This window comes from Xyrauchen texanus, chromosome 6 (genome assembly GCF_025860055.1).
Source record: "Xyrauchen texanus isolate HMW12.3.18 chromosome 6, RBS_HiC_50CHRs, whole genome shotgun sequence".
Classification (NCBI taxonomy): Eukaryota; Metazoa; Chordata; class Actinopteri; order Cypriniformes; family Catostomidae; genus Xyrauchen; species Xyrauchen texanus.
Window position 1 is genome coordinate 17612468 of NC_068281.1, and position 25132 is coordinate 17637599.

General features: G+C 44.1%; 2 protein-coding genes across 4 annotated transcripts in view; one reads left to right on the forward strand and one right to left on the reverse strand.

Annotated features, from left to right (window-relative positions):
* The window catches only part of LOC127645023 (pappalysin-2-like), a 125451-nt gene extending 119990 nt beyond the window's left edge, over positions 1–5461 (forward strand). The window contains exon 23 of the mRNA XM_052128517.1: positions 5108–5461. Within this exon, the coding sequence (XP_051984477.1) occupies positions 5108–5233 (126 nt within the window). The 3' untranslated portion in view covers positions 5234–5461. The remainder of the gene's footprint in view (positions 1–5107) is intronic.
* Positions 5462–6172: 711 nt separating this feature from the next.
* Positions 6173–25132, reverse strand: part of astn1 (astrotactin 1) — a 449912-nt gene continuing 430952 nt past the window's right edge. For all 3 annotated transcript variants that reach the window (XM_052129056.1, XM_052129055.1, XM_052129054.1), the window contains 2 exons: positions 21922–22105; positions 6173–7113 (listed from right to left, as the gene is read on the reverse strand). In XM_052129056.1, coding sequence (XP_051985016.1) covers positions 6876–7113; positions 21922–22105 — 422 coding nt within the window. In that variant the 3' untranslated portion in view covers positions 6173–6875. The remainder of the gene's footprint in view (positions 7114–21921; positions 22106–25132) is intronic.

Genomic DNA, 25132 nt, shown 5'->3' on the forward strand with positions numbered 1-25132 from the left:
GCCGGCACACCACATTAGATTAAAATACTTACACTTGTAGTTGTGCAGATAACTCGATATGTAGAGTTTAAAGCCCTTGTCCCTCTTGCTTGTCGGAGCAGAGGACCAGGCATCAACAATGCGATGAACATCGTTGACGCGTATTTTCGGAAGATTCTGGAGACATCGAGTAAATACAGACATTTTGGGCGACGCGCAAGTAAACCGGAAACAGATATGGCGACAGCGGAACTTCACAGTTCAGTCTTTGTAATGTGTTTTAGCAATACATTTTTAACATTTATAATGCGTTTAGATTTTTTTTTTATTCCCTTTACAGGGACTTTAACACTTTCTTAAACATTTGTACAGGTCATAATTGCAAAACCTGTAAAAGGTAAAATAAAAATAAAAAATAGAGGTTGGAAAAAATGTAGACATAAACGAAATTTCTGCACAACTGTGAAACCAGAGGATAATTTAGCTTTTTCATTGAGTTTATCCTTCATGTCAAAACAGGGATTTTCATGTTTATGACAGATATCACCATGGTTGCATATTAATAAAAAAAATTAAAGTATACCCGAGATTTTGGCCATGTTGCAGATGTCTTTCACTGTTCACTGATAGTCAGGCATTCGTGAAAAGTCTATCTTCATCAATTTATTCTGCTAAATTGTTCATACCATGAATTAAATATCTATTTTAAAACCTAATCAGAATCATAAAGATATTTATTGCCAAGTAAGTTTTACAAAAGGAATTCTTTTTGGTTTATTGGTGCATGTCTCAAATGCGCAGCAATCAAAGAAATGTAAACAATTTTCAAGCACATAAAATAATTCAATATATTTTACATATATTACTGTATAATCACTTCAGAGTTTCAAAGTAATTTAAATGTCATTTCCTAAACCTTACCTTATCATGGAATCAAGAGTCAAGACTCTGTTATAAACCCTAATGGCTTTGGAGCAAAAAATAATAATAGCCAACATGGCTGGTCGATTTTGAGAGTAGAAATCCTTGTATTTCAAAGCGGCTTGCCGCCAGCCGCCCGCGGTCGATCAGCCCGAGGCAGCCGCCAGAGAAAATGAAGCGGGCGGCCCGCCGTCTGATTGCCGGCGGCATCTCACAAGAAATGGGAGTGACGAATTCAGCGGCAAACGTTTCATCCCCGCCAGTGGGACGCACCTATAGCCGACAGCTTAGGGACGGCGGCAAAAAGAAGCTGTGCGGATATTTTTTGCTATCTGGGCAGGAACCAATGAACAACAGAACTCAAAACAAGATAACAAGGTGAATAAACAGAAACCAATGGTACACTAATGAGGACAGGTGAAAACAATGACAGATAACACAAATGCTAACAGGGAGACTATGGAGCTACACAAGGGACAAAAGTGAAAACTAAGGAATGCAAAAGTGACAAAAATGGCAAACAAAAGGGCAACAGTGAAACAAGACGAGGTAACCCTAACATAGCCCCCCCTCAAGGATCGGATTCCAGACGATCAACAGTAACAGAACAAAAAACAGGAAGAACAAATGTCCATTGACTGGGGGGGGGAAGCTTCTGGTGGGCAGACAGACCAAGGGGAGCAACAAGGGGTAGACAAGCAGTCCAGGGAGCAACGAGGGGCAGACAGGCAGTCCAGGGGACAAGAAGGGGCAGACAGGCAGTCCAGGGGGCAACGAGGGGCAGACAGGCAGTCCAGGGGGCAACGAGGGGCAGACAGGCAGTCCAGGGGGCAAGAAGGGGCAAACAGGCAGTCCAGGGGGCAACGAGGGGCAGACAGGCAGTCCAGGGGGCAACGAGGGGCAGACAGGCAGTCCAGGGGGCAACGAGGGGCAGACAGGCAGTCCAGGGGGCAACAAGGGGCAGACAGGCAGTCCAGGGGGCACAATGGGCAGGCAGGAAGTCCGGGGGGGCACAAAGGGCAAGGACAGGTTCAGGTGGTCTGGGAGCTGGCCACAGGGCAAGGGTAGGTTTGGGGGACCTGGGAGGAGGCCACAGGACAGGGACCGGGTCAGGAGGCCTGGGAGGAGGCCACAGGACTGGAACAGGTCCCGGAGGCGGAGCCGTAGGAGGCTCGGGAGGCAGAGCCATAGGAGGCTCAGGAGGCAGAGCCGTGGGAGGCTCGGGAGGCGGAGCCGTAGGAGGCTCAGGAGGCGGAGCCGTAGGAGGCTCGGGAGGTGGAGCCGTAGGAGGCTCGGGAGGTGGAGCCGTAGGAGGCTCTGGAGGCGGAGCCGTAGGAGGCTCGGGAGGCGGAGCCAAAGGAGGCTCGGGAAGAAGAGCCGTAGGGTGCTCTAGAGGCGGAGCCCTAGAAGGCCCTGGAGTCTCTGGGAGCAGAGCCGTAGGAGGCTCGGAAGGCGGAGCCGAAGGAGGCTCGGGAGGCGGAGCCGTAGGAGGCTCGAGAGGCGGAGCCCTAGAAAGCTCTGGAGTCTCTGGGGGCAGAGCCGTAGGAGGCTCAAGAGGCGGAGCCGTAGGAGGCTCGAGAGGCAGAGCCCTAGAAAGCTCTGGAGTCTCTGGGAGCAGAGCCGTAGGAGGCTCGGGAGGCGGAGCCGTAGGAGGCTCTGGAGGAGGAGCCCTAGAAGGCTTGAGAGGCAGAGCCCTGGGAGGCTCAAGAGGAGGAGCCCTGGAAGGCTCGAGAGGAGGAGCCCTGGGAGGCTCGAGAGGCGGGGCCCTGGGAGGCCCAAGAGACTTGAGAGACTTGAGAGGCGGAGCCCTGGAAGACTCAGTAGGCGGAGCTCTGGAAAGCTCGGAAGGCGGAGCTCTGGAAAGCTCAGGAGGCTCGAGAGGCGGGGCCCTGGGAGGCCCGAGAGGAGCCCTGGGAGGCTCGAGACACTTGAGAGGCGGAGCCCTGGAAGACTCGGGAGGCGGAGCTCTGGGAAGCTCGAGAGGAGCCCTGGAAGACTCGGTAGGCGGAGCTCTGGAAAGCTCGGAAGGCGGAGCTCTGGAAAGCTCAGGAGGCTCGAGAGGCGGGGCCCTGGGAGGCCCGAGAGGAGCCCTGGGAGGCTCGAGACACTTGAGAGGCGGAGCCCTGGAAGACTCGGGAGGCAGAGCTCTGGGAACCTCGAGAGGAGCCCTGGAAGACTCGGTATGCGGAGCTCTGGAAAGCTCAGAAGGCGGAGCTCTGGAAAGCTTGGGAGGCGGAGCTCTGGAAAGCTCGGGAGGCTCGGAAGGCGGAGCTCTGGAAAGCTCGGGAGGCGTTGGTGCTTGGACGGTCATGGCTACAGACGCTGGCTCAGGGACGGTCGAGGCTACAGGCGCTGGCTCAGGGACGGTCGAGGCTACAGGCGCTGGCTCAGGGACGGTCGAGGCTACAGGCGCTGGCTCAGGAACGGTCGAGGCTACAGGCGCTGGCTCAGGGATGGTCGAGGCTACAGGCGCTGGCTCTTGGACGGTCGAAGCTACAGGCGCTGGCTCGGGGATGGTCGAGGCTACTGGCGCTGGCTCGGGGACGGTCCTGGCTACTGGCGCTGGCTCTTGGACGGTCGAGGCAACAGGCACTGGCTCACTGACTTCTGAGGCGACAGGCTCGCTCACAGTGACATGCGTTGGCGCAGGCTCGCACACAGTGACATGCGTAGGCGCAGGCTCGCTCACAGTGACATGCGTTGGCGCAGGCTCGCTCACAGTGACATGCGTAGGCGCAGGCTCACTCACAGTGACATGCGTAGGCGCAGGCTTGCTCACAGTGACATGCGTAGGCGCAGGCTCGCTCACAGTGACATGCGTAGGCGCAGGCTCGCACACAGTGACATGCGTAGGCGCTGGCTCGCTCACCGTGGAAGGCGTGGGCACAGGCTCACTGACCGTGGAAGGCGTGGGCACAGGCTCGAAGACCGGGGCAGGCGTGGACCGGAAGGTGGAAGCCCGTCTTCTCTCCCTCCTCCGGGCAGACGAAGAGGGCCGTGCTGGCTCGTGGAAGGTGACTGACGTGAGGGTGACCTCGTTGACAGGTGGAGTTGGTGTTACAGGGGGCGCCGGGGGTGGCTGAAGAGACACCACTGTGGACGGTGAGGCAGGGTCCTTCTCAGCAACGCCCACCGCGAGCGGTGAGGCGCACACCAGTAGAGTCGCCACCAGGAAGTCGCGGAGGGTCCAGTCACGCGTCGCCTGTGGCAGCCGCTCCTTCAGTGCGGGGTGCAGATTGCCCCTGAAGAAGACCACCAGAGAGTAGTCCGGGAAATCCGAAATACTCGCCAGCTTAAGGAAGTCGCGGACGTGGTCCTCTATAGGGCAGTCTTCTTGTCGCAAGCAGAGCAGGTGGTAGTTTGCTTGCTGAACCGCTGGATCCATAGTTGGTCTATCGTTCCGTTACCAATGGGCAGCGAAGGCAGACGAGGAGATGCGGATCCAAGTTCAGTTCAACTTTATTGAGGAACAAACAGGGCAGGTACACGAAAAACCCTCGATGGGGAAATCAACACAAGGCAGAGGAAAACGGGCAGGGAACACACACCGGGCTAACAACATTCAACGATAGACACCTATTGAACAAAGAGACAGGGTTTAAATACACTGACAAGGGAAGACAGGAACCAATGAACAACAGAACTCAAAACAAGATAACAAGGTGAATAAACAGAAACCAATGGTAGACTAATGAGGACAGGTGAAAACAATGACAGAGAACACGAATGCTAACAGGGGGACTATGGAGCTACACAAGGGACAAAAGTGAAAACTAAGGAATGCAAAAGTGACAAAAATGGCAAACAAAAGGGCAACAGTGAAACAAGACGAGGTAACCCTAACAGTCACTTGGCTTGATATTTTATTTTCATTTATGACTTCATAGTTCCTTTTTCCAGTAAAATGAAAATAAATCCTCAGAACAGCCCATTGTCCAAGTTTTTGTCCACATTTTATCATTAGACAAATATTCTCACTTAATTTAGTCAACAGTTGATATCGATCATACAGTACAGCTGGAAAAAGGTAGTGCTCATTGTTTTGATCTACGGCAATGCCTCAAAGTATTTTCTAATAGAATTATCCAAACCGCACTTTGATCTCTTGATCAAAGGCTGTGTGTGGCTCCCACACAACCCAACCATATTTCTGGTGGAGTGTTTTTTGGATATTGTTTATAAAGCAGCATGTCTGATTGATTGACAGGTTATTCAGTTCGGAGTGGATTGCGATCATGATGAGTGCACCTGCCGTGACCCTGAGGCCGAGGAGAACAAGGACACAGCCCACAGCCAAAACTGTATGAATGATAGCAAAGCAGAAACTGCATGAACAGATATAATGCTACCTGGAAAAAAGAAGAAGAAAAAAAGAAAATTGCAAACAATAACCTGACTTGTTCTCCCTTTACATGAACAAAGAAGTTGTAATCAAAAGCAGTATTTAAAACCATAGAATTGCATTAAGCAATCATATTCATCATTAGTCTATAAAATAATAACTAATATATTTTCAAAATCTCTACCATAGTTGTAGGTGTAGACATGATCAATATTTTAGCATTTTACCACACAAACATTTAGAAAACAAAAATCATTTTTTTGTTTCATATGTAGCTAATTTTATTCAAATATTAAACCATTAGCTCTTGCTTGTTGTGTGCCACATTCTTTTTATACTTTACCTTTTCACATATATCAATGTCTTGGATCCAACAATGTTAGTTCATTATATAAATAAATGCTTATCTCCTAATGCAAACTTAATAAAAACCCTGTTTAATATATTGCGATCTTGTGTATATAATATATATATATATATATATATATATATATATATATATATATATATATATATATATATATTATATATTATATATACATATTTGTTTTTATCAGTATTTGTTTGTCCGCCACAGCTGTTAATATTTTCCACCATTCTTCTCATTTTCCCATTATATGTACATGCAAATCTTGCATTGCATGTGTGATTTGGATAATAAATGCCTCATTTATAGCAGTTATAATGGAAGTATATACTATTTTTATATGCTGTTGTGTCTGTAAAAGTGTAGTTTTACTGTCATTTCAATAAAGTATAAAAACTTTAAAGAAAACACAATCTAACTTTAATCTCGAATTTGGTGTTGCTGTCCATGATTACATTCTATGTGCACAACATTCAATACAGGTCAAATCAAGATTTATTCATTTCATTTTTGTTTAATCAACTTGTATTTAATTCTCAAATCAAATTATTTAAGATGCAGACTACACATGGAAGTACATAATAACTATTAAAGATACATGTTTAATATCCATTCTGGTTTGTTCAATTCTCAACAATTAAATAATCAGTGATTTAAGTATTTAGGGCAATTTTATTTGGAATATGAAATAAAACAAACAAGGTATTAATGTTAATGTACACAACTTTCAAATTATAATTTTCATAACACAGCTTACTAAAATAAATAAAAATAAAAACCTCCTGTACCTATAAGGAAATAATGTCTGATTTGTTAACATATACATTAGCTATAATAGTTTCCATATCTATAAGCACTATAGAGAGACATATATTTTCAGCACATAAAGAAGATATAGTTCAAGTGTTTGTGGAAAAAGTCCTACCTATAAAGCTGGTGTATGCACTATTTGACAAAATACCAAATGCCACTTTAAATGACTTTCACTTTACATAATCAGTGCTTTTGATACGTTTTCATTTGCAAATGAAGCCCAAAAACACATCACTTGAATGCTCACTAATAAATCAGATGTGCAATGGACTGCTCATGGTCTTAACAAGTTGTTTGCCAATATCTCCCACTTCACCATTAAATAACCAATTAACTGTTACCTTTAACTGATGGAGCAGTCTCTAAAGAGAAGCCCTAAAGAGTTTCAGACTGAAAAAGGAAGGCCATGTTTAGGAACAACAGCTGCTGGCCCGATTAGTCCTCTGGTGTCATTTAGAGTTCCTTGAGTTCTCCATAATCATTGTACATTACAGAGAGCAGCTGATCCTCACAGGCCTTGCGTAAGTCTGGGCCGAGGTTCACCCAGCTAAGCCCAAATGCCTTGGTATCTGTATAACGGCAAGACAGATATTTGAGGGATACCCTGCGCAAGCCAATTTTGGGTTCCTGGAGAAGCCCACGGCACCAGCCACTGAGGTCATCCAGCTGAGACAGAATCAATCCTGCTTTCCTGCAGTAGCAAACACAATGAAGAATATATATGGTTAGTTCAGACATACTGTAGGTGTTTTGTTTTTTTCTCTGACTACAGCCACTATTTTTTAAAATCAGGGTCGTTTCTAGCTATAAATGGTATAAGCAGCCACTAAGGGCCCCCAAGCCACCTTGAAGGCCCCGCAAAGCAAGGTGTTTTTTTAATTTATTTTATTTCTAAATATCCACCTTATTTTGCAACGCGGAATCAAGCAGCAGTTACATTTGCAGCGAATGTGAGAAAGTTTAGCTGGCATTGACCACAGTGTAAATAGAAGTTTATAATACCAGAGTTAGTGATTTGGGCTTATAAACTGTCACACGGCCACAAGATGTAGAGCAGAATTTTGTGCCAATATCAGATAATTTTCTAACGTCAGCATTTATAGTAAAAGAGTAAGTAAATCATTAATTTGTTGCTGTGTTGTTGTATTGAAGAGATGGTAATAAAATCTGATGATGCTTTTATTTATTTCCAGAGGCAATGTTTAAGCCATGTTGCATGCAAGATCTGCGTGTTTGATTACTATGCACCGCTATGACAATGAAGAATGGAGGGTAAAATGTGTTTATTATATTGCTAAGATGCAACAAGATGCAGTTTTGGTGCAAAGAAAGTTGAAGCAGCATTTTTACAGCATCTTTCTTCTCTCTGCTGGTTGTGTAAAGTTTGTGGAGGTGTGTCAGTTGGCGTGGAGGACTGTCTGTGTCAGCACCTAATTTCATTAATTCTGCCAGTGCAAAAATGTGTGATTAAACAATGACAAAATGCAATAAACTAAAACTATATGCGCTCAAAACCAAAGAGTTTATGAAAATCGTAATTAATGATAATAATATGTTGAAATTTATTGCCAGACTGTAATATAAAGCAGCATAATGTTATATTTTTGTATAGCTAAAATAGCTGGAAGTGGCTATACTGGAAGTGGTCCTCATTCAGGGTTAGTTGAAGTTAGTAAGATGTTATGGCCCAATTAGACAATTATAGGGGGCCCCCTTGTGGTCCTAGAGGGAAGGGAGAATGCAACTGCAAGGAGAGAATTGTAGCTAGATGTTACCACTTTCGTCATCATGAAGTGCACCTAAAAGTAGGAAGCAGAAAAAGGAAAAAAGAAAAAGGAAGAGAAGGAGAAACATAGCCAGACCACTGTTAAGAAATGAATGTAAGCCAGCTACCAGGCTAGATGGTGTTTGTCCATTGTAATTCATTAAATTGCAATTAGTTAGCTCTTGTTATGCAGTTGTGTCCTATTATATATAGTTAATTATTTGTATTTATTTGTATTATTTGTATTTATAAAATTCAATTTATATAGAATTTTTATAATTCATTTTTGTAAATTTATTTATTTTATTTGTGTTTGCTGTAGTTCATATATTCCAATTTTAAGTTAATATATTCAAACTTGTTTAAGACTGTGTTGAGGTATCAGGCTTGGTTGGGCCTGAATCCAGGGCGGATGGTGTTGCAGTGGGGGCTCCAACAGGATTTTGCTTAGGGGCCCATATGCATTGAAACGGCCCGGATTAAAACTAACTGATTTAAAAAAAAAATATTATTATTTATTTGAATGACACATTAAAACTCGGAAACTTTTTACCATGCATCATTTATGAGTGCTACTTTTTAAATGCACTTTATATATAGATGTTAATGTTTTACTATGAAAATCCATCATAAAAATATTACCTTTGAATCTATTATAATCTAAAAAGAATGAAATAAACATCAAGCAAGTAGACAACAGTGTCAGTAAAGAGAATTCTTAAGATGAAATGTGAAATATATGTGATGTGTGAATAAAACAAAAACAAATTAAGGTAAATATCACATCGTGAGCAGACTTTTGTTGTGTGCCTTTTCCAATCAAGCTTCATTTTTTTGTTTTTAATTATGCAAAAAGTGTGAATATTGTATATTTTGATTTATTTTTTATATTTGTTATGAAATTATCTTTAAATTAAGTAGTTTTAACATTTGATATTTCACACATATTTTTTTTTAAATTCCTTTACAAGATGTTATCAAACTGAATACATAATGTGAGGTGTGGTGGAAATTACATTTGTTAGTTACAAAAATAATCTTGTGAGAGTGTGAAAAGTGCATTTTAAGGGTTCTGATTTTAAGCACTCCCTGCGACCCTACACTGGATATGCAGTTATAGAAAATGGATGGATGAATGGATTTTAAGGGTTTTAAGAGTTTCTTTTCTAAAAATCCAAAAGCCCAAAATTGCCAGTAGTTGAAGAAACAGACAGGTACAGATGTACACAGCTTGTTCCTTGTTCTCTCAATGATCTGTAAATTAGCATTTTCTTCTAGAAGCTATTATGATATTTATACTGCATAATAATTTATAATATTGCTATTATGCAATGATCTTGACATTAGCTTGATTTTTCTTTCTTTTTTTTCTTTGGTGGTTTAGAAATGGAGCATTCCATTAAGTTTATCCATTCTGAGAATGCCCACCTCACAAACTGCTCCTGAGAGCGAGACTGAAAAATTGATGGGAGACCCCAATATAATAAATACAAAATGTAGGAGATGGCCATAGTCAACTAAAGTACAGGTCTTCTGTCTGCTCTCTTTAAATGATGCTCTTCAAAATCTGGACTGGGGAGATTAATCATAAATCAAGTCTGTGGTGTTTTTATATCAAATTGTTATGGCAGAGCCTAAACAAAAAATTTCCCTGTCAAGACAGCTTCCGAGGTAACACAGACCAATAGTTACTGTAAACTAAAGTTCAGTACTTTTCAATTCTATAAGCTACAGTGACTTAAGAGGACATGCATTGAATATGTGAGAATGCAATGAAGCAGCAATACCCTTAAAAAAAAACAAGAAAAAGAAAAAGAAAATGAAATATGAATGTGAAAAATGATACCAAAAGCATGAAAAGGGTGCCTCATTCCTAAGACATAGCTTCACTTCATGCCCCTGCCAAACCAGAAGCCCAATGCTCTAAAAATACAAAATGAATAAAAGATTGTTGAGTGTCTTTTTTTTATTGGTTTTGACAGAGGCTTCATGTAACATTCAAATGTAGTTGTTTGTTTACACATTCACAGAAAAACTGGACCAAAATTGCGTTATTTTGGCTTCCACTTCACAATGTATTATAATGGTATTTTAATTATGTCAAAAATCACTAGCATATTCAATGAAAATTTATGTCTCTAATATCTTGCCACATTTCAGTGGTTGTAGGAATTTGGATGTTTATTTGCTTAAAACAAAACCCTGTTATTTTGTATCCTTTATTTTTTCAAGAAAGTACGTTTTGGTCTCCAAATAGCAACGGTTGTCACCATAAATCCCAGCATGTATGGAGATGAAAAATGGCCTCTTATTTCCAAGGTACATTTTCAACCTCATTGGCTCTGCCAGTGCCTCTCTCTCTTGAACTCTATTGCCTTGCACTATATCCTGGCAGGAAACAATCAAGTAAATTCCACAGACACCCACAGTAATACAGGGCATGTCGACTAACCTCACTCCAGATTTCTATAACCGCCATTCGGCATGGCTTACACAATTCCCTATAGTAATTTAATAGCTCAGGATGCACTGGAATAATCTTAATAACAAAGAACTGTGACCTAAGACAAAATTAAATTCCACCAATTAGAGCACGAGTCAGTTCTCCAATAGGCCAGCCCACAAATTTAGCGTGAGTTAGATGATTGTTTTGATATCTCGAAAAGAAAGAAAACAAGATAAATATTTGTTTTTGACATTGCAACTTAATACATTTTGCTCCAAGCCAGCACCAGTTTATATCTTGAGTGGGGTCAGTTTAGTGACAATTATCTTGTATTATGATTAGCTAATGAAAATTGCATTTAAATAGTGCACATTGTTTGTAATGGGGAAACCCCAGAGTTTCTGGAAAATTTAAAAACTAGAAACCCATTGCTGTTTTTGGGGGTGAAACATTCTTTGTATTTAAGACTTGGAAACAATTCTCTTTGTTTATATTTCCATCCAATTAATGTCTTTCAAAAATGCTTTATGGACGCAAGGAGATTTGAAATGACGCAAGTTGGAAGACTGATGCTGGGGAGATAATTGCCCATCTCCCCTGACCTCCACTGGAATGGCTTAATTTGTTTAGCTCTTATCTGAAGTCTAATATCTTGCAAATATTTAACAGAACTGGGTTAATCACAGGGGCATGATCTCACCAAGCTCCCATCCTGACGACCTTCATTGTGCAAAAGCTACCAGAAAATCTAGATGAATTCATTGTGAGTGAATGTTGGTTTTTTGCATTATCTCTATGTATTTGTCAGAGAGAGCTTTCTGTGATCAACCATTGACCTGTCATAATTTAAACACACAGCTCTCAAATCTCAGTAATGGCCAATGTCAATATTAATGACATCACTTCATCAGGAGTCTTTAACCATTTGAAAGCCAAAGATGCCAAGGTGCACAGAGAGATGGAGCAGTGATTGAACATATTGAATTAAATTGAAAGTTGCATATTAAGCCTGGCCTTATAATATGCATTTGTTGTACCGTTTTCATGTACTAACATTGACGGCAATAATAATACTTTTGAATTAAAACATAATTATAAATATAATGTTTTTTTGTGCAATTGTTAAATATCATTACGGAGTGACTATTTGCACTAGTAGCAAATAGCACCTGCCACACAGCGTGGCTTTTTGCACTCAAATAGTCAGGTTGAAACAGAAACTGAAGACAAACTGCACCCCCAAGTACAACTGCAATGGTGTGATGTGTAAACACATTGTGGATTTTTTTAGTTTTTTTCCCCATCCTGACCACTGGGCTAAATAGCACATTTTGTCCTTTTTTCTTTCCTGTTTCCTATTTCAACTTTTAATATTTCTTTTAATATTACTTATAATACATTTACATTTATGCATTTGGCAGACGCTTTTATCCAAAGCAACTTACAGTGCAATTATTACAGGGACAATCCCCCGGAACAACCTGGAGTTAAGAGCCTTGCTCAAGGACACAATGGTGGTGGCCGTGGGGTTAGAACCAGTGACCTTCTGATTAACTGCCTTGTGCTTTAGCCACTACGCCACCACCACTTCATAATAATACATAAAAATTAATAAAGGTTAATTTTCTCGCAATTATAGGTATAGGTATAATTAACAATATTTTACTAGTATCTATGTTTTATGGCAGAATTCTTCATTTAAATGCAGTTTACCAGGGTGTTGCTACAGTAATACTGTGATAATATTCTAACCATGTTTAATTGTCTGCACAAATCTGGCCTTTATGGAAGAGTGGCAAGAAGAAAGCCATTTCTTAAAGATATCCATAAAAAGTGTCGTTTAAAGTTTGCCACAAGCCACCTGGGAGACACACCAAACATGTGGAAGAAGGTGCTCTGGTCAGATGAAACCAAAATCGAACTTTTTGGCAACAATGCAAAACGTTATGTTTGGCGTAAAAGCAACACAGCTCATAACCCTGAACACACCATCCCCACTGTCAAACATGGTGGTGGCAGCATCATGGTTTGGGCCTGCTTTTCTTCAGCAGGGACAGGGAAGATGGTTCAAATTGATGGGAAGATGGATGGAGCCAAATACAGGACCATTCTGGAAGAAAACCTGATGGAGTCTGCAAAAGACCTGAGACTGGGACGGAGATTTGTCTTCCAACAAGACAATGATCCAAAACATAAAGCAAAATCTACAATGGAATGGTTCACAAATAAACATATCTAGGTGTTAGAATGGCCAAGTCAAAGTCCAGACCTGAATCCAATCGAGAATCTGTGGAAAGAACTGAAAACGTTTGGTTACGTATGTAACCTCCGTTCCCCGAGGGAGGGAACGACACGTTGTGTCGGAGAAGCGACACTAGGGATCTCTCTTGAGCGCCGATATTCACCTCTGATCTTATTGAAAAGGGCCAATGGGAGTTGGCAGTCAGTATTTGCATACCCCGCCCCTGGACATACGGGTATTTAAGCGGGCAAATACGGGAGTTCATTAAGGATTTTTCTGAGGAGCCGGAAATGGTCCGGCCACAACAGTGGCTCGGTTCAGCGACATGGCGGAGGAAAGACACAACGTGTCGTTCCCTCCCTCGGGGAACGGAGGTTACATACGTAACCAAATGTTCCCCTTCTGTCGTTCTCTCCACGTTGTGTCGGAGAAGCGACACAAGGGGACCCATTCCAATCTTGCCATGCGCTGAACCTTGTACGTGGACCGCCGATACAGAGGCGGGCAGGGATTTCATCCAGTGCCATGCATCGTCTGTACCTGGCTGCACGTACCCTTCCCCAATGCCCCATAAGAACATCGGAGTCCTTCTAGTTACCCTGGGAGGGGAACAAGGGGATGTTTGCCAACATGGGAACGGGCCAGCCTGGCTGGGCCTCTTTTCTCTCTATGTTTCTCGCATAGAGCAATCACGGCTGGGGCCCTTACACGCATATAGGGAAGGGGGTCTTACCCAGACCCTGCGGAGACCACACCTGCCCTTTTTCTTGGGGAGGAAAAGTGGTAGACACGTCACACAGCCGTCTTAGGGCTCGTGTGGAAAGTATGGCGCGGTGGTAGATCCAGCCTCGAAAGGGGGGAGTTGCTACAGCACGGCGACCGGGGCAGCTGTAACTGCCTAAGGGAGACACAGGGGTCTGCTCATAAGGGGACAGAACTGTGGAATTACACACAGGGGGAGTCCGAACAGGAGGCCTTCTTATTTTACCTGTGGAGCCCCTATACCAGTACGGGGTGGCCACCAGGGTACCCGCAGTGGCTTGGGTCGGCGAGTTCCTCCGCTGAACCGCGGACCCAGAGGGCTGGGAAGGAATCGACCAGGGTCCCGACTCGGAGTGGGGCGCCCTGGGAAGAAGGCGCACTACTTTACCTTGACGTCAGGAAAAGGGCGCTGGGTGCAAGCGATCCACCCAGCTGGTCGGTCTACGTGTTACCGAGTTCTACGGGCTCGGACCTGAGAAAACACGAGACGCAACCGACTCAACGCGGAGGTTGTAAAACCTCGCGAAGGTGTTGGGTGTTGCCCAACCCGCGGCTCTACAGATGTCTGCTAGGGAGGTGCCCTTGGCCAGTGCCCACGAGGACGCAACAACCCTTGTTGAGTGAGCTCGGACCCGCAAGGGTAGGGGCACGGCCTGGGTGTGATAAGCCAGTGTGATGGCGTCGACAACCCAGTGGGCGAGCCTCTGTTTGGAGACGGCATTCCCTTTCTGCCATCCCCCAAAGCAGACAAAGAGCTGCTCAGAGCGTCTGGTGCTCTGTGTGTGGTCCAGGTAAATGCGCAGGGCGCGCACTGGACACAGACGCGCTGTGTGCCAGCGTGTCTGTCCCAAGGGGAGCCTCTGTTAGGGCATACCAGAGTGGGCAGTGGGAGGTTTCCTGGGCGGCGAACAGGTCTACCTGGGCCTTGCCAAACCGTTCCCAAATCAGCTGGACCGACTGGGGTGAAGCCTCCACTCGCCGGCAGGTGTTGTCGTGATAGCGCGTCCGCTATGACGCTGAGCTTGCCGGGATGTGAGTGGCACGCAGCGACTTGAGTCGCTGCTGGCTCCATAGGAGGAGACGGCGGGCGAAGTTGTGACATGTGGCGGAGCGTACGCCGCCTTGGCGATTTATGTACGCCACCACCGTGGTGCTGTCCGATCTCACGAGGACATGTTTGTCCCAAACTAACGGGAGGAACTTCCTGAGAGCAAGAAGGATGGTCAGCAACTCCAGGCAATTGATGTGCCAATGCAGCGGGGCCCCTTTCCAACGGCCCGCTGCTGCGTGCCCGCTGCACACGGCACCCCACCCGGACCGGGAGGCGTCGGTTGTGACCAGGATGCATCGGGACACCTGCTGCAGGGGCACTCCTGCCCGTAAAAAGCAGAGGTCTGTCCAGGGTCGGAGTGTTTTGAGGCAGGCGGGGGTGATCCTTACCCGATGCGTGCCGCGGTGCCATGCTTGTCTCGGGACTCGAGTCTGGAGCCAGTGCTGGAGTGGTCTCATATGCATCAAACCCAGCGGCGCGACCGCCGCGGAGGACGCCATATGCCCCAGGAGCCTCTGGAAAAGTTTTAGAGGGACCACCGTGCCTGGCTTGAAGGAAGCGAGGCAGTCTAGCACCGACCGTGCATGCTCGCTCGTGAGACGTGCTGTCATTGAGACTGAGTCTAACTCCAACCCGAGAAAAGAGATGCTCTGAACCGGAGTTAGCTTGCTCTTTTCCCAATTGACCTGAAGCCCGAAGCGGCTGAGGTGCCGGAGCACCTGGTCTCTGTGTGTGCATAATAACTCTCGAGAGTGTGCTAGGATGAGCCAGTCCTCGAGGTAGTTGAGAATGCGGATGCCGGCTACTCGTAGCGGGGCAAGGGCCACCTCTGCGACTTTCGTGAAGACGCGAGGGGACAGAGACAGGCCGAAGGGGAGGACTTTGTACTGAAACGCCTGGCCGTCGAACGCGAACCGTAGGAAGGGTCGGTGTCGTGGCAGAATTGAGACGTGGAAGTACGCGTCCTTCAGGTCCACCGTTGCGAACCAATCTAGATGCTGAACGCCAGCCAGAATATTTCTTTGCGTAAGCATTTTGAACGGGAGTTTTAACAAGGCCCGATTGAAAACTCGCAAGTCCAGGATTGGTCGTAAGCCGCCGCCTTTCTTGGGTACAATGAAGTAAGGGCTGTAGAAACCCTTCCTCATTTCGGTTGGAGGGACGGGCTCTACCGCGTCCTTGGCTAAGAGGGTCGCGATTTCCGTGCGCAGGGAACTGGCATGCTCGCCGTGTACTGCGGAAAAGCGGACGCCCCTGAAGGGGTGCGGGAGCCAGGCAAACTGAATTGCGTAACCGAGTCGAATGGTCCGGTGCAGCCAGCGTGATGCGTTGGGACGCGAAAGCCACACTTCCCAGCTCTGCGCTAGGGGCACCAAAGGGACGAGTATTTTGGACGTACCCGGCGGGGCCTCGCAGCGGGGCGGAACAGGTAATGCAGCGTCGGGCGGCTTCGTTGCGGCCTGAGGCTGAGGTGCTGAGAATAGACTCAAAGCACTTACATTGCTCCGCGCGCCCAGCAGGGGGCGGGTTCTTGACTGAGGAGGAGGTTTGATGTTGGCGTCCTCTGGACTCGTCTGAACCGGCCGGCCGGTGGACAGTCGTGGGCAGGCGGAAGGCGGGATCGCCGCGTCCGGTGTACCGGGACTGTTGTGATCTGAAAGCACATTGCCGTGAAAACGGCATTTGCGGGCCAGGTGACCCAGAGGCAAAGGAAATAGCTCTTTTATTGAGAATGTGGGTACCACAGCCCCCGTCAGGGGTGTGGCAAATGAAAAACAAAGGATTCTCCTCCCGGCCCTCCACCGGGGACGGAGCGGTCTTACCACCTCCGGAGCTAACGTCTTCGGCTCTGTGTCGGCTGTCTCAGGAACGCTTGGGAGCCTTCCAGGTCCTGGAGGGGGTTCTTGAGACAGGGGGCGTGCGCCGCCTGCGGAGTGCTCGACGCTGGGGCTGAGAGCTGGGCCCGGGTTGAGGCGGAGCAGGAGCTGGTTTCCTCGCAGGGGGACGCCCTCGGCGGGCAGACGGGGCAGGGCCCGTAGCGGCAGGTCTGCGGCGGGGCATGATGTGCGAAATGGCCTCCGCCTGCTTCTTCACCGCGGAGAACTGTTGGGCGAAGTCCTCGACGGTGTCACCGAAAAGGCCAATCTGGGAGACAGGTGCGTCCAGGAAGCGGTTTTTGTCAGCCTCACGCATCTCGACCAGGTTGAGCCAAAGATGGCGTTCCTGGACCACTAGGGTGGCCATCGTCTGTCCGAGTGCCTGCGCTGTGGCCTTCGTCAGCTCTCAGGGCGAGGTCGGTCGCTGAGCGCAGTTCCTGCAGCACATCAGGATCAGGTCCACCCCGTGCATGTTTCTGAGAGCTTTGGCCTGGTGGACTTGCAGGAGGGCCATCGCATGCAGGGCGGAGGCAGCGCGTCCAGCCGTAGTGTAGGCCTTCGCGTTAAGCGAGGATGTTGTCCTACAGGGCTTGGATGGGAGTACGGGGTGACCCCGCCAGGAGGTAGGGCTACCGGGGCATAGATGGTGCGCAACTGCCCTATCAACCTGGGCGCTCTCCGCCGTCGCGGGTGGAGAGAGGAGCGGGTGGCACCTAGACGAGCGGAGAGCGGGGCTCTCCATGTAGACGTCAGCTCATCATGCACCTCCAGGAAGAAAGGGACCGGGGGGATGCGAGGCCGCGAACGGCGCGCTGCCCCCAGGAACCAATCATCCAACCGAGAAGGCTGTGGGGAGGATGGAGGGTTCCAGTCCAACCCCACGCTCAAGGCAGCCCAGGCAAGCATGTCGGACATCTGAGCGTCGGCCTCAGCCTGGGCCTGCTGGCCCGAAGGGGGCAGTCCAGGGGAGTCCTCGGCATCAGACACCGCACTCTCTGATGCAGCGGCGAGCTCATCTGCTTCGGACTCGGGAGGATAGACAGCCGGGCCGTGAGGCGAGCCGCTATCACCACGAGCGTGGACGGAGACCAGCTAGCGTGTCGGGGAACGGGAGGTTCACGGGGGGCTACCCGGCGAAACTGCACCCGCTGCCGCCCCCAAATCGCCCCCAGTGCCAACCGCACCATCCTTAATCCCGTGGGAAGAAGGAGCAATGCGGGGTGCAGCTGGGGTGGCTTGCTTTCTGTTGAAAGCGAGCCGCGACCGCAACGTGGTCATGGTCATGTTCTCGCAGTGAGAACATGAACCATCCACAAACGCCGCCTCGCTGTGATCGCGGCCCAAACACACGAGACTTGCGACTGTGGCCGTCTGAAGCAGAGAGCACTCTACCGCATCCAGGAACGACACAAGGGTGGAAAGGCATCTTGAAAAAGACGCGTCCTTAAAAGGACGTTCAACGCCGCTGTGTTTGCTCTTTTAGAGAAAATTACTCTTTTAGTAAAAACTCTTTTAATACACAGTGTGTGTGTGTACGTGTCTGCGCTGTAGAAGCGCTCAGGGGCAACAATGCACGCCGTGCACTGAGAAGGAGAAAGCCGCTGTTGTGCGCCGTCAAGATCCAACAGCATGCAGATTGTCAGAGGAAAACAGGAACGTTTAAGTGGCGTGTAACTCGCAGCAAACTGCAGACAGACCATCGGCTCCGAAGAAATTTTCTGAATGAACTCCCGTATTTGACCCGCTTAAATACCCGTATGTCCGGGGGCGGGGTATGCAAATACTGACTGCCAACTCCCATTGGCCCTTTTCAATAAGATCAGAGGTGAATATCGGCGCTCAAGAGAGACCCCTAGTGTCGCTTCTCCGACCCAACATGGAGATAGCGACAGAAGGGGAACTGCTGTTCACAAACGCTCTCCATCCAACCTCACTGAGCTCGAGCTGTTTTGCAAGGAGGAATGGGCAAAAATTTCAGTCTCTCGATGTGCAAAACTGATAGAGACATACCCCAAGCGACTTACAGCTGTAATCGCAGCAAAAGGTGGCGCTACAAAGTATTAACTTAAGGGGGCTGAATAATTTTGCACGCCCAATTTTTCAGTTTTTCATTTGTTAAAAAAGCTTGAAATATCCAATAAATTTCGTTCCACTTCATGATTGTGTCCCACTTGTTGTTGATTCTTCACAAAAAATTACAGTTTTATATCTTTATGTTTGAAGCCTGAAATGTGGCAAAAGGTCGAAAAGTTCAAGGAGGGCGAATACATTTGCAAGGCACTGTAGTTCTCCTTTATAGAAAATGTTCTCTTTTTCTAAATAATAACTGAGCTGGATGTGAGATATTACACGGTCTGGCTGAGAAAGTACCTAAGGCTAACTCTAGAATTTGATGAAGCTACCATTAATCCATTATCTTTTTTGACATTTGTTTAAAACATTTACCACTGTTGAACTCTTCACAGTGATGCCCTCTCATCAGTCACATTAGGTGGGATAGTATAATGTGTTGTTAAAGGAGCACCTGAGGAGCAATTGAAAACCTTCAATTGGAGACGATTAAATGTAACCTTTTACATTGAACTGAGGCCTCAGGTATGTTGTCCAAATGTCCATAATTAAATTCACCTGCCTGTACTGTGCATCGGTGAGGAAGTGTTCACGTTTTATATCATGCCTGTGTTTAGAAAATGTTTCAATGTAATTCTAAAATCCAGACCATATTTGTATTAGGTTTGTTTTGGAGAGTGTATAAAGACTACCACCCTGTTTTGTGGTCAGCATGATGCCATGAATTTTTCTGTCACATTATGGCAGAGAGGCAGGACCCAAACACAGGGATGGAAGACAAAATAAAGCTTTTTCTAGAAATAAAATACAACAAAAACTCTCACAATGGAGAAAAAGTCAAATGAAACAACTAGATATCACTTGTCTTCAGGAACCGACCAAGGGCTATTTTAGTCAAACTGACAGACAGAACACATACAAACCAACTATCAAACAAAACATTTCAGCACAGGACAGAACACAAGCGGGACTTCAAGGAGACCTATTTTGCCACTTTTTACAAGATGTAATATAAGTCTCAGGTGTCCCCAGAATATGTCTGTGAAGTTTCAGTTCAAATACCCACGGATCATTTATTATACCATGTTGTAAATGTCTCTTTTTGGGTGAAATCAAAAACACGCTGTTTTCAAGTGTGTCTCTTTAAATGCAAATGAGCTGCTGCTCCCCGCTCCCTTTCAGGAAGAGGGCTGTGTCTTTACAGCTCATGAACAGTGCCAACATTACGTCAGGTGGATTTTTCACAAGCAACAAAATTGGCAAAAAGGTTATTAATATTTAGTTAAAAATATACATAGTATTGCTAGCTAATGTTTATTTAGCAAGTTTCACAGAAATTGCCAAAAAACAATTTATATAAAAATAAGAGACTCGCTGATGATGGTCACTACAGCATACTACATATACTATAGCAACAACAAATCAGAACCAATATGACTGACAGTGTAAATACCGGAGTTCAGCCATATATGTCGGACACTGATGAAGAAGATACTCCGGCAGAAGTCACAACTGTGAGAATGAACCAGGATGATTCTAAATGGTTAATTGACACTACACAGCTGTGGTGAGTCAGTCTGGCAACCAACATCCCTCGTGGTACTGATATGTTGTGCAGATGTGCTGGTCTTTGCAAGTAAACATTCCACTTTTAGTACAACTCTCTTATGTTCACAGAAAACATACCTAGTTTTCAAAAAGACAATCCCCTTACTGTATTGTGCATAATAAAGGTGCGGTTATGAATTATACATCACCTTTCCGAATGTGCTTGTTAGCTGATTCCACGGCTAATGCAGCTAAAGTTACCATTTTATTCACAGAGACCAGAGCTATGTTGTTATTTTTAGATTGTATTTACACCAAATATAAAGTGCGATACTTACATCTCTCAGCATATAAAGCTGGAACATGAACAGTTGGTACTGATCCATGCTTGAGAATATATATTTTTTTAAATCCTGCTTTATATTGACACTCATTTACAAAGCTGTCCAGTGTAAAATTAATTGCTCAAACATAAGCACATTTTTGTATGTTTTGGGGCATATTTCCTTCAAAATCAAAACTTGTCCACTGCGTCTTCAGTGGCTCTGATGCCGGAGGAGAACATGACGACTCTTATGTTGACTTTTACAGCCAACAACAGAACACTTGTGAAGCTTATGAGACACTGTATCTGCTCCAGCGTGGAAAAAAATGGCAGACTGTGTGTAGACCACTCAGGGGAGGATCTCTATTATAATAGTGTGGAGTCTGTCACCAGTCGTGGGCGAGGCCTGCTCTAATGTGACATCACTTTAGAGCAGAAATTAAACCCATTCATTTTGGCATACTGTTTTTGATTTATAGATATATAATTAAGAGGAGTGGGTGGACCTTTAACACTGTAGGGTGGTTATGTGTACACACACTGCCAACTCACATTTATGTACAAACACCATGTAAAAGTGAATCTAGCATAATAGGTCCCCTTTAAGTAGGGAAAGGTAGATAGGGACCAGGTGCCACCAATAATAGTTAATTGGAGAATGAGCTGTTGCCCGGGCAACGGAGCTGGCATTCTCCACGTGGCACCTGCAAGACACAAGAGGTAGTGAGCGACAAAACAAACACAGAAAAATAATCAGACCAGACAGACAGACTGACCACCATTAAAATCAAGTGAAAAACAAAATGTACTTCAACATTAGGTCAACACAATTATTTATATATGACCAAAATGCAAACTCAGAACAAGCTTAGGATATAAGTTTATGGCAGAGTTTAGAATTGCATTCTACCCATACAACTCTTATTTGTCAATGGCAGAAATAGTAGTATAGTAGTAATTCTGAATTGGCCCTATAACTTGTTTAATTTGTTTAAAGATGCCCATACAGATTCTCCGTATATCTAGACTGAATGTTTTTTTATGTAATGATAAACACGTTGAAACCAAGATACACCATTTCCTCATGACACTTTTTTTTCTGCATATGCTCTACAAAAATTCACTGGCTATAAGATTAATTTCTGCAGAAGATTCAGCACTTAAGTCTAATGAAGTTGAATGAGAATCAACCAAGTAAAAGATTGCAATATATCAGTTTTGAATTGCAATACACCACACATAAATCGCAATAATTTTGTATTGCAACCTAGATATTGATATAATATTGTATAGTCAGATCCCTGCTGATTCCCAACCCAACCCCTCAATTTTCTACAATACCTGCATTTGTCTGTGCACACCACTTTATATTTCATATCCAATTTTGGAGAGAGTGAGAATCAGCTTACAAACCTAGGCCCCAGTTCATCTTCACAGCGCCAAGTGAACTCTCCAAAGCTCTCGTAGCGCTGGTTGTAGTGGTAAAGAACTCTGTGGAGGGTTGGTGAGCCCAGATCCATCAGTGTGTTGTAGGCTGTCTGCTGCTCCTTCCCGCTGGTGTAGCCATTGAACAGATTATAAATCTTGTCAGCTATTTCTGAGGGAACATTCAACCAAATCAGGTGACTTATGATCGTCTGAAAGTTGCACTCAATATTTATATATATATATATATATATATATATATATATATATATATATATATATATATGTATATATATATATATATATATATATATATATATATATATATATATATATATATATATATATATATATATATACACATTAAAAATGTTTTACCTCTCCAGAAATGACAAACATTTAAAAAATGTTATACATGTTTTAAGACCCCTTTGAAAAAACTGCCGAGGACAACTGGCCCGGTGTTGACATTCATGTGTTTTATATAGACAAGAAGTTTGCGAGGGAAAAACTGAAGGGCTCATCACTGCGTTTTTTAAATTGTCAGAAATAGAATTTTGTTATGTCATAGGCATGAGTCATGATTTACTGGTCCGTTTTAGGGGGAGCAGAGGTGGGTATTAATGCACTACATTGACATTTACATGAGTAACTTTTTGGAAAATAAAAATTACTTTTAGAGTAAGTTTAAAAGTGGGTAATATTTACTCTCACTCAAGTAAATTTCTAATAAAATGTTTGTACATTTACTTCATTACAATGGCCGGCATTCCTGTCATTACATTACTGGGTTTAATTGTAATTAATGTGTAATTTATTGAGAGATTATTGAATGGGACTTTTACATCAGCGGAAGTTCACAGCTGCGTGCTGTCACAGACTGTCACTCAAGCCGAGTCCATCACATCATGCTCTTCTAACTAAGTGAAACACATTCCTCACTCTGCACAGTCCAAAAAAAAAGGAGAGTTTTGTCATGCAATGCCTTTATTTAACACCAAGACAAGTGGATATTTCAGGATAAAAATTGCAGCTCAAATTTATGGCAGCCCGCTGAGGTAAGTTTTGGCTCTAATGGTAATGCTGGCTTTTCTGTGAAATGGTGATTGTAATTTTCATGGTGACTGTAAATATGGGTTCTTGTGACATCAGTTTTTAAGTGTACATTTTTAAATCTGTAGCAATGTTTCAATGTGCTTTGTCCCACATCCTGCGTTTCATAAGCAGTATTTATGCATTTAACCCGTGCCCTTGCAGGTGTACTGGAAACTATCAGAGCTACTTCGGGCTGATTAACTGTACAAATCCATGTAAACATCCACATTAAGTGTAAATGCCTTTTGCTTTGCTGATCATTGTATTGACAACTGGATCACAAACAGACAGCATTTCTGCACGTGGTACCCTACGCAGTTTGTATACTCTGTGTTTAGGGAGCGGCGGTACTGCTGTACAAAAATAATGATCTAAATTATTTCGACACTGTACACTGAACTAAGAACTAAAAGCTATGAAATAGCAAAAGTTGGGATTATTAAAACATGATCTCGCTTTGGTTTATATTTCCCTATTGGATGTTGTTCACATTTTCACTGTAATAATTACTAGAAAGGTTTCCAAACCTCACTTCTTATTGACAAATTCATCTATATCTGACAAGAGCCCTTAAAGGGATAATTCACTCAAAAATGAAAATTCTCTTATCATTGAATCACACTTATGCCATCCCATATGTGTACGACTTCCTTTCTTCTGCAGAACACAAATGAAGATTTTTAGAAGAATTTCTCAGCTCTTTTGGTCCATACAATGCAAGTTAATTGGTTCCAACATTTTAAAGCTAAAAATAAAAGTAATCCATAACACTTCAATGGTTAAATCCATATCTTCAGAAGCGAAATGATAGGTGTGTATGAGAAATAGATCATGTTCACATTCTTCTTGTGTTTTTGGGAGCATAAAAATGTTGGCACCCATTCACTTGCATTGTACTGACCTACAGAGCAGAAATATTCTTTTAAAATTTTTATTTGTGTTCTGGAGAAGAAAGGATGTCATACACATCTTGGATGTCATGAGGATATTTCCTTTTTGTGTGAACTACACCTTTAAAGTGATTGTTCAACCATAATTTAAAATTTTGTCATCATTTACATACCCCCATTTTGTTCCAAACTTGTATGACCTTCTGTATTCTGTGGAACCAAAAATATGTTAGACAGAATATTAGGGACTAACAGTCTCAGTCACCATTCACTTTCAAAATATAGAGGAAAAAAAAAAACATTCACTAAAGGTAAATGGTGACCAAGGCTAACATTCTGTCTAAAATGTACTTATTGTGTTGCATGGAAGAAAGAAGGTAATATGGGTTTGGAACAACATGATGGTGAATGATGACAGAATTACCATTAATACTAATAATAATAATTCTGTAATACATGTTAAATGTGTATTATATAATGGAATGTAGGGAGTTAATTTCCATTATGTCATTTGTGAAAGTAAAGAGTTACTCACTACTTAAGTACTGTTTTAATTGGATACTTTCTCACTCTTACTCAAGTAATTATTTATGTTAGCACTTTTACTTCTACTTGAGTACATTTTTTAAAAGTAATTGTACTTTTACTTGAGTACAGTTTTTGGCTAATCTTTCCACCTGTGGGGGGGGAGAGACATTCTCATTCTAGTGAGAATCTGACTGGACAAAAATATGGATGCAAGGAGTAATCAACAGTTTTGGTCAGTTATTCTAAAAGAAAATTCAGTTTTTGAATTTTAAACGTGTGCATATACTTAATGGGAATTTTGTTAATATTGAGGTGGACACTAGCATATAGATGTCCTCAGAACAAACACACATAGACCAATGCTACAAAACTTACACAACATACACAAAAAGATTGATTTCAAGAGGCTTTTAAAATCATGCACACTCACATAAGATCAAAGAATACAATTGTATCTTATATTTATTTATTGATTAATTTACATGGAGCTGGGCTGTTCACCATGTTTAGATCACATGACCAACCAAATACTACAATAGATATTTTATTTCGGTAACCCCCTTATGTTCGGACACTTTTGCTCACAAAATAAATAAATCTATCTGACTGCAAGCAGCACATTTCTACAATGGCATCAGTAACCAAATATTATTTTTGCATGATGCTGCATCCACAGGATGACTCTA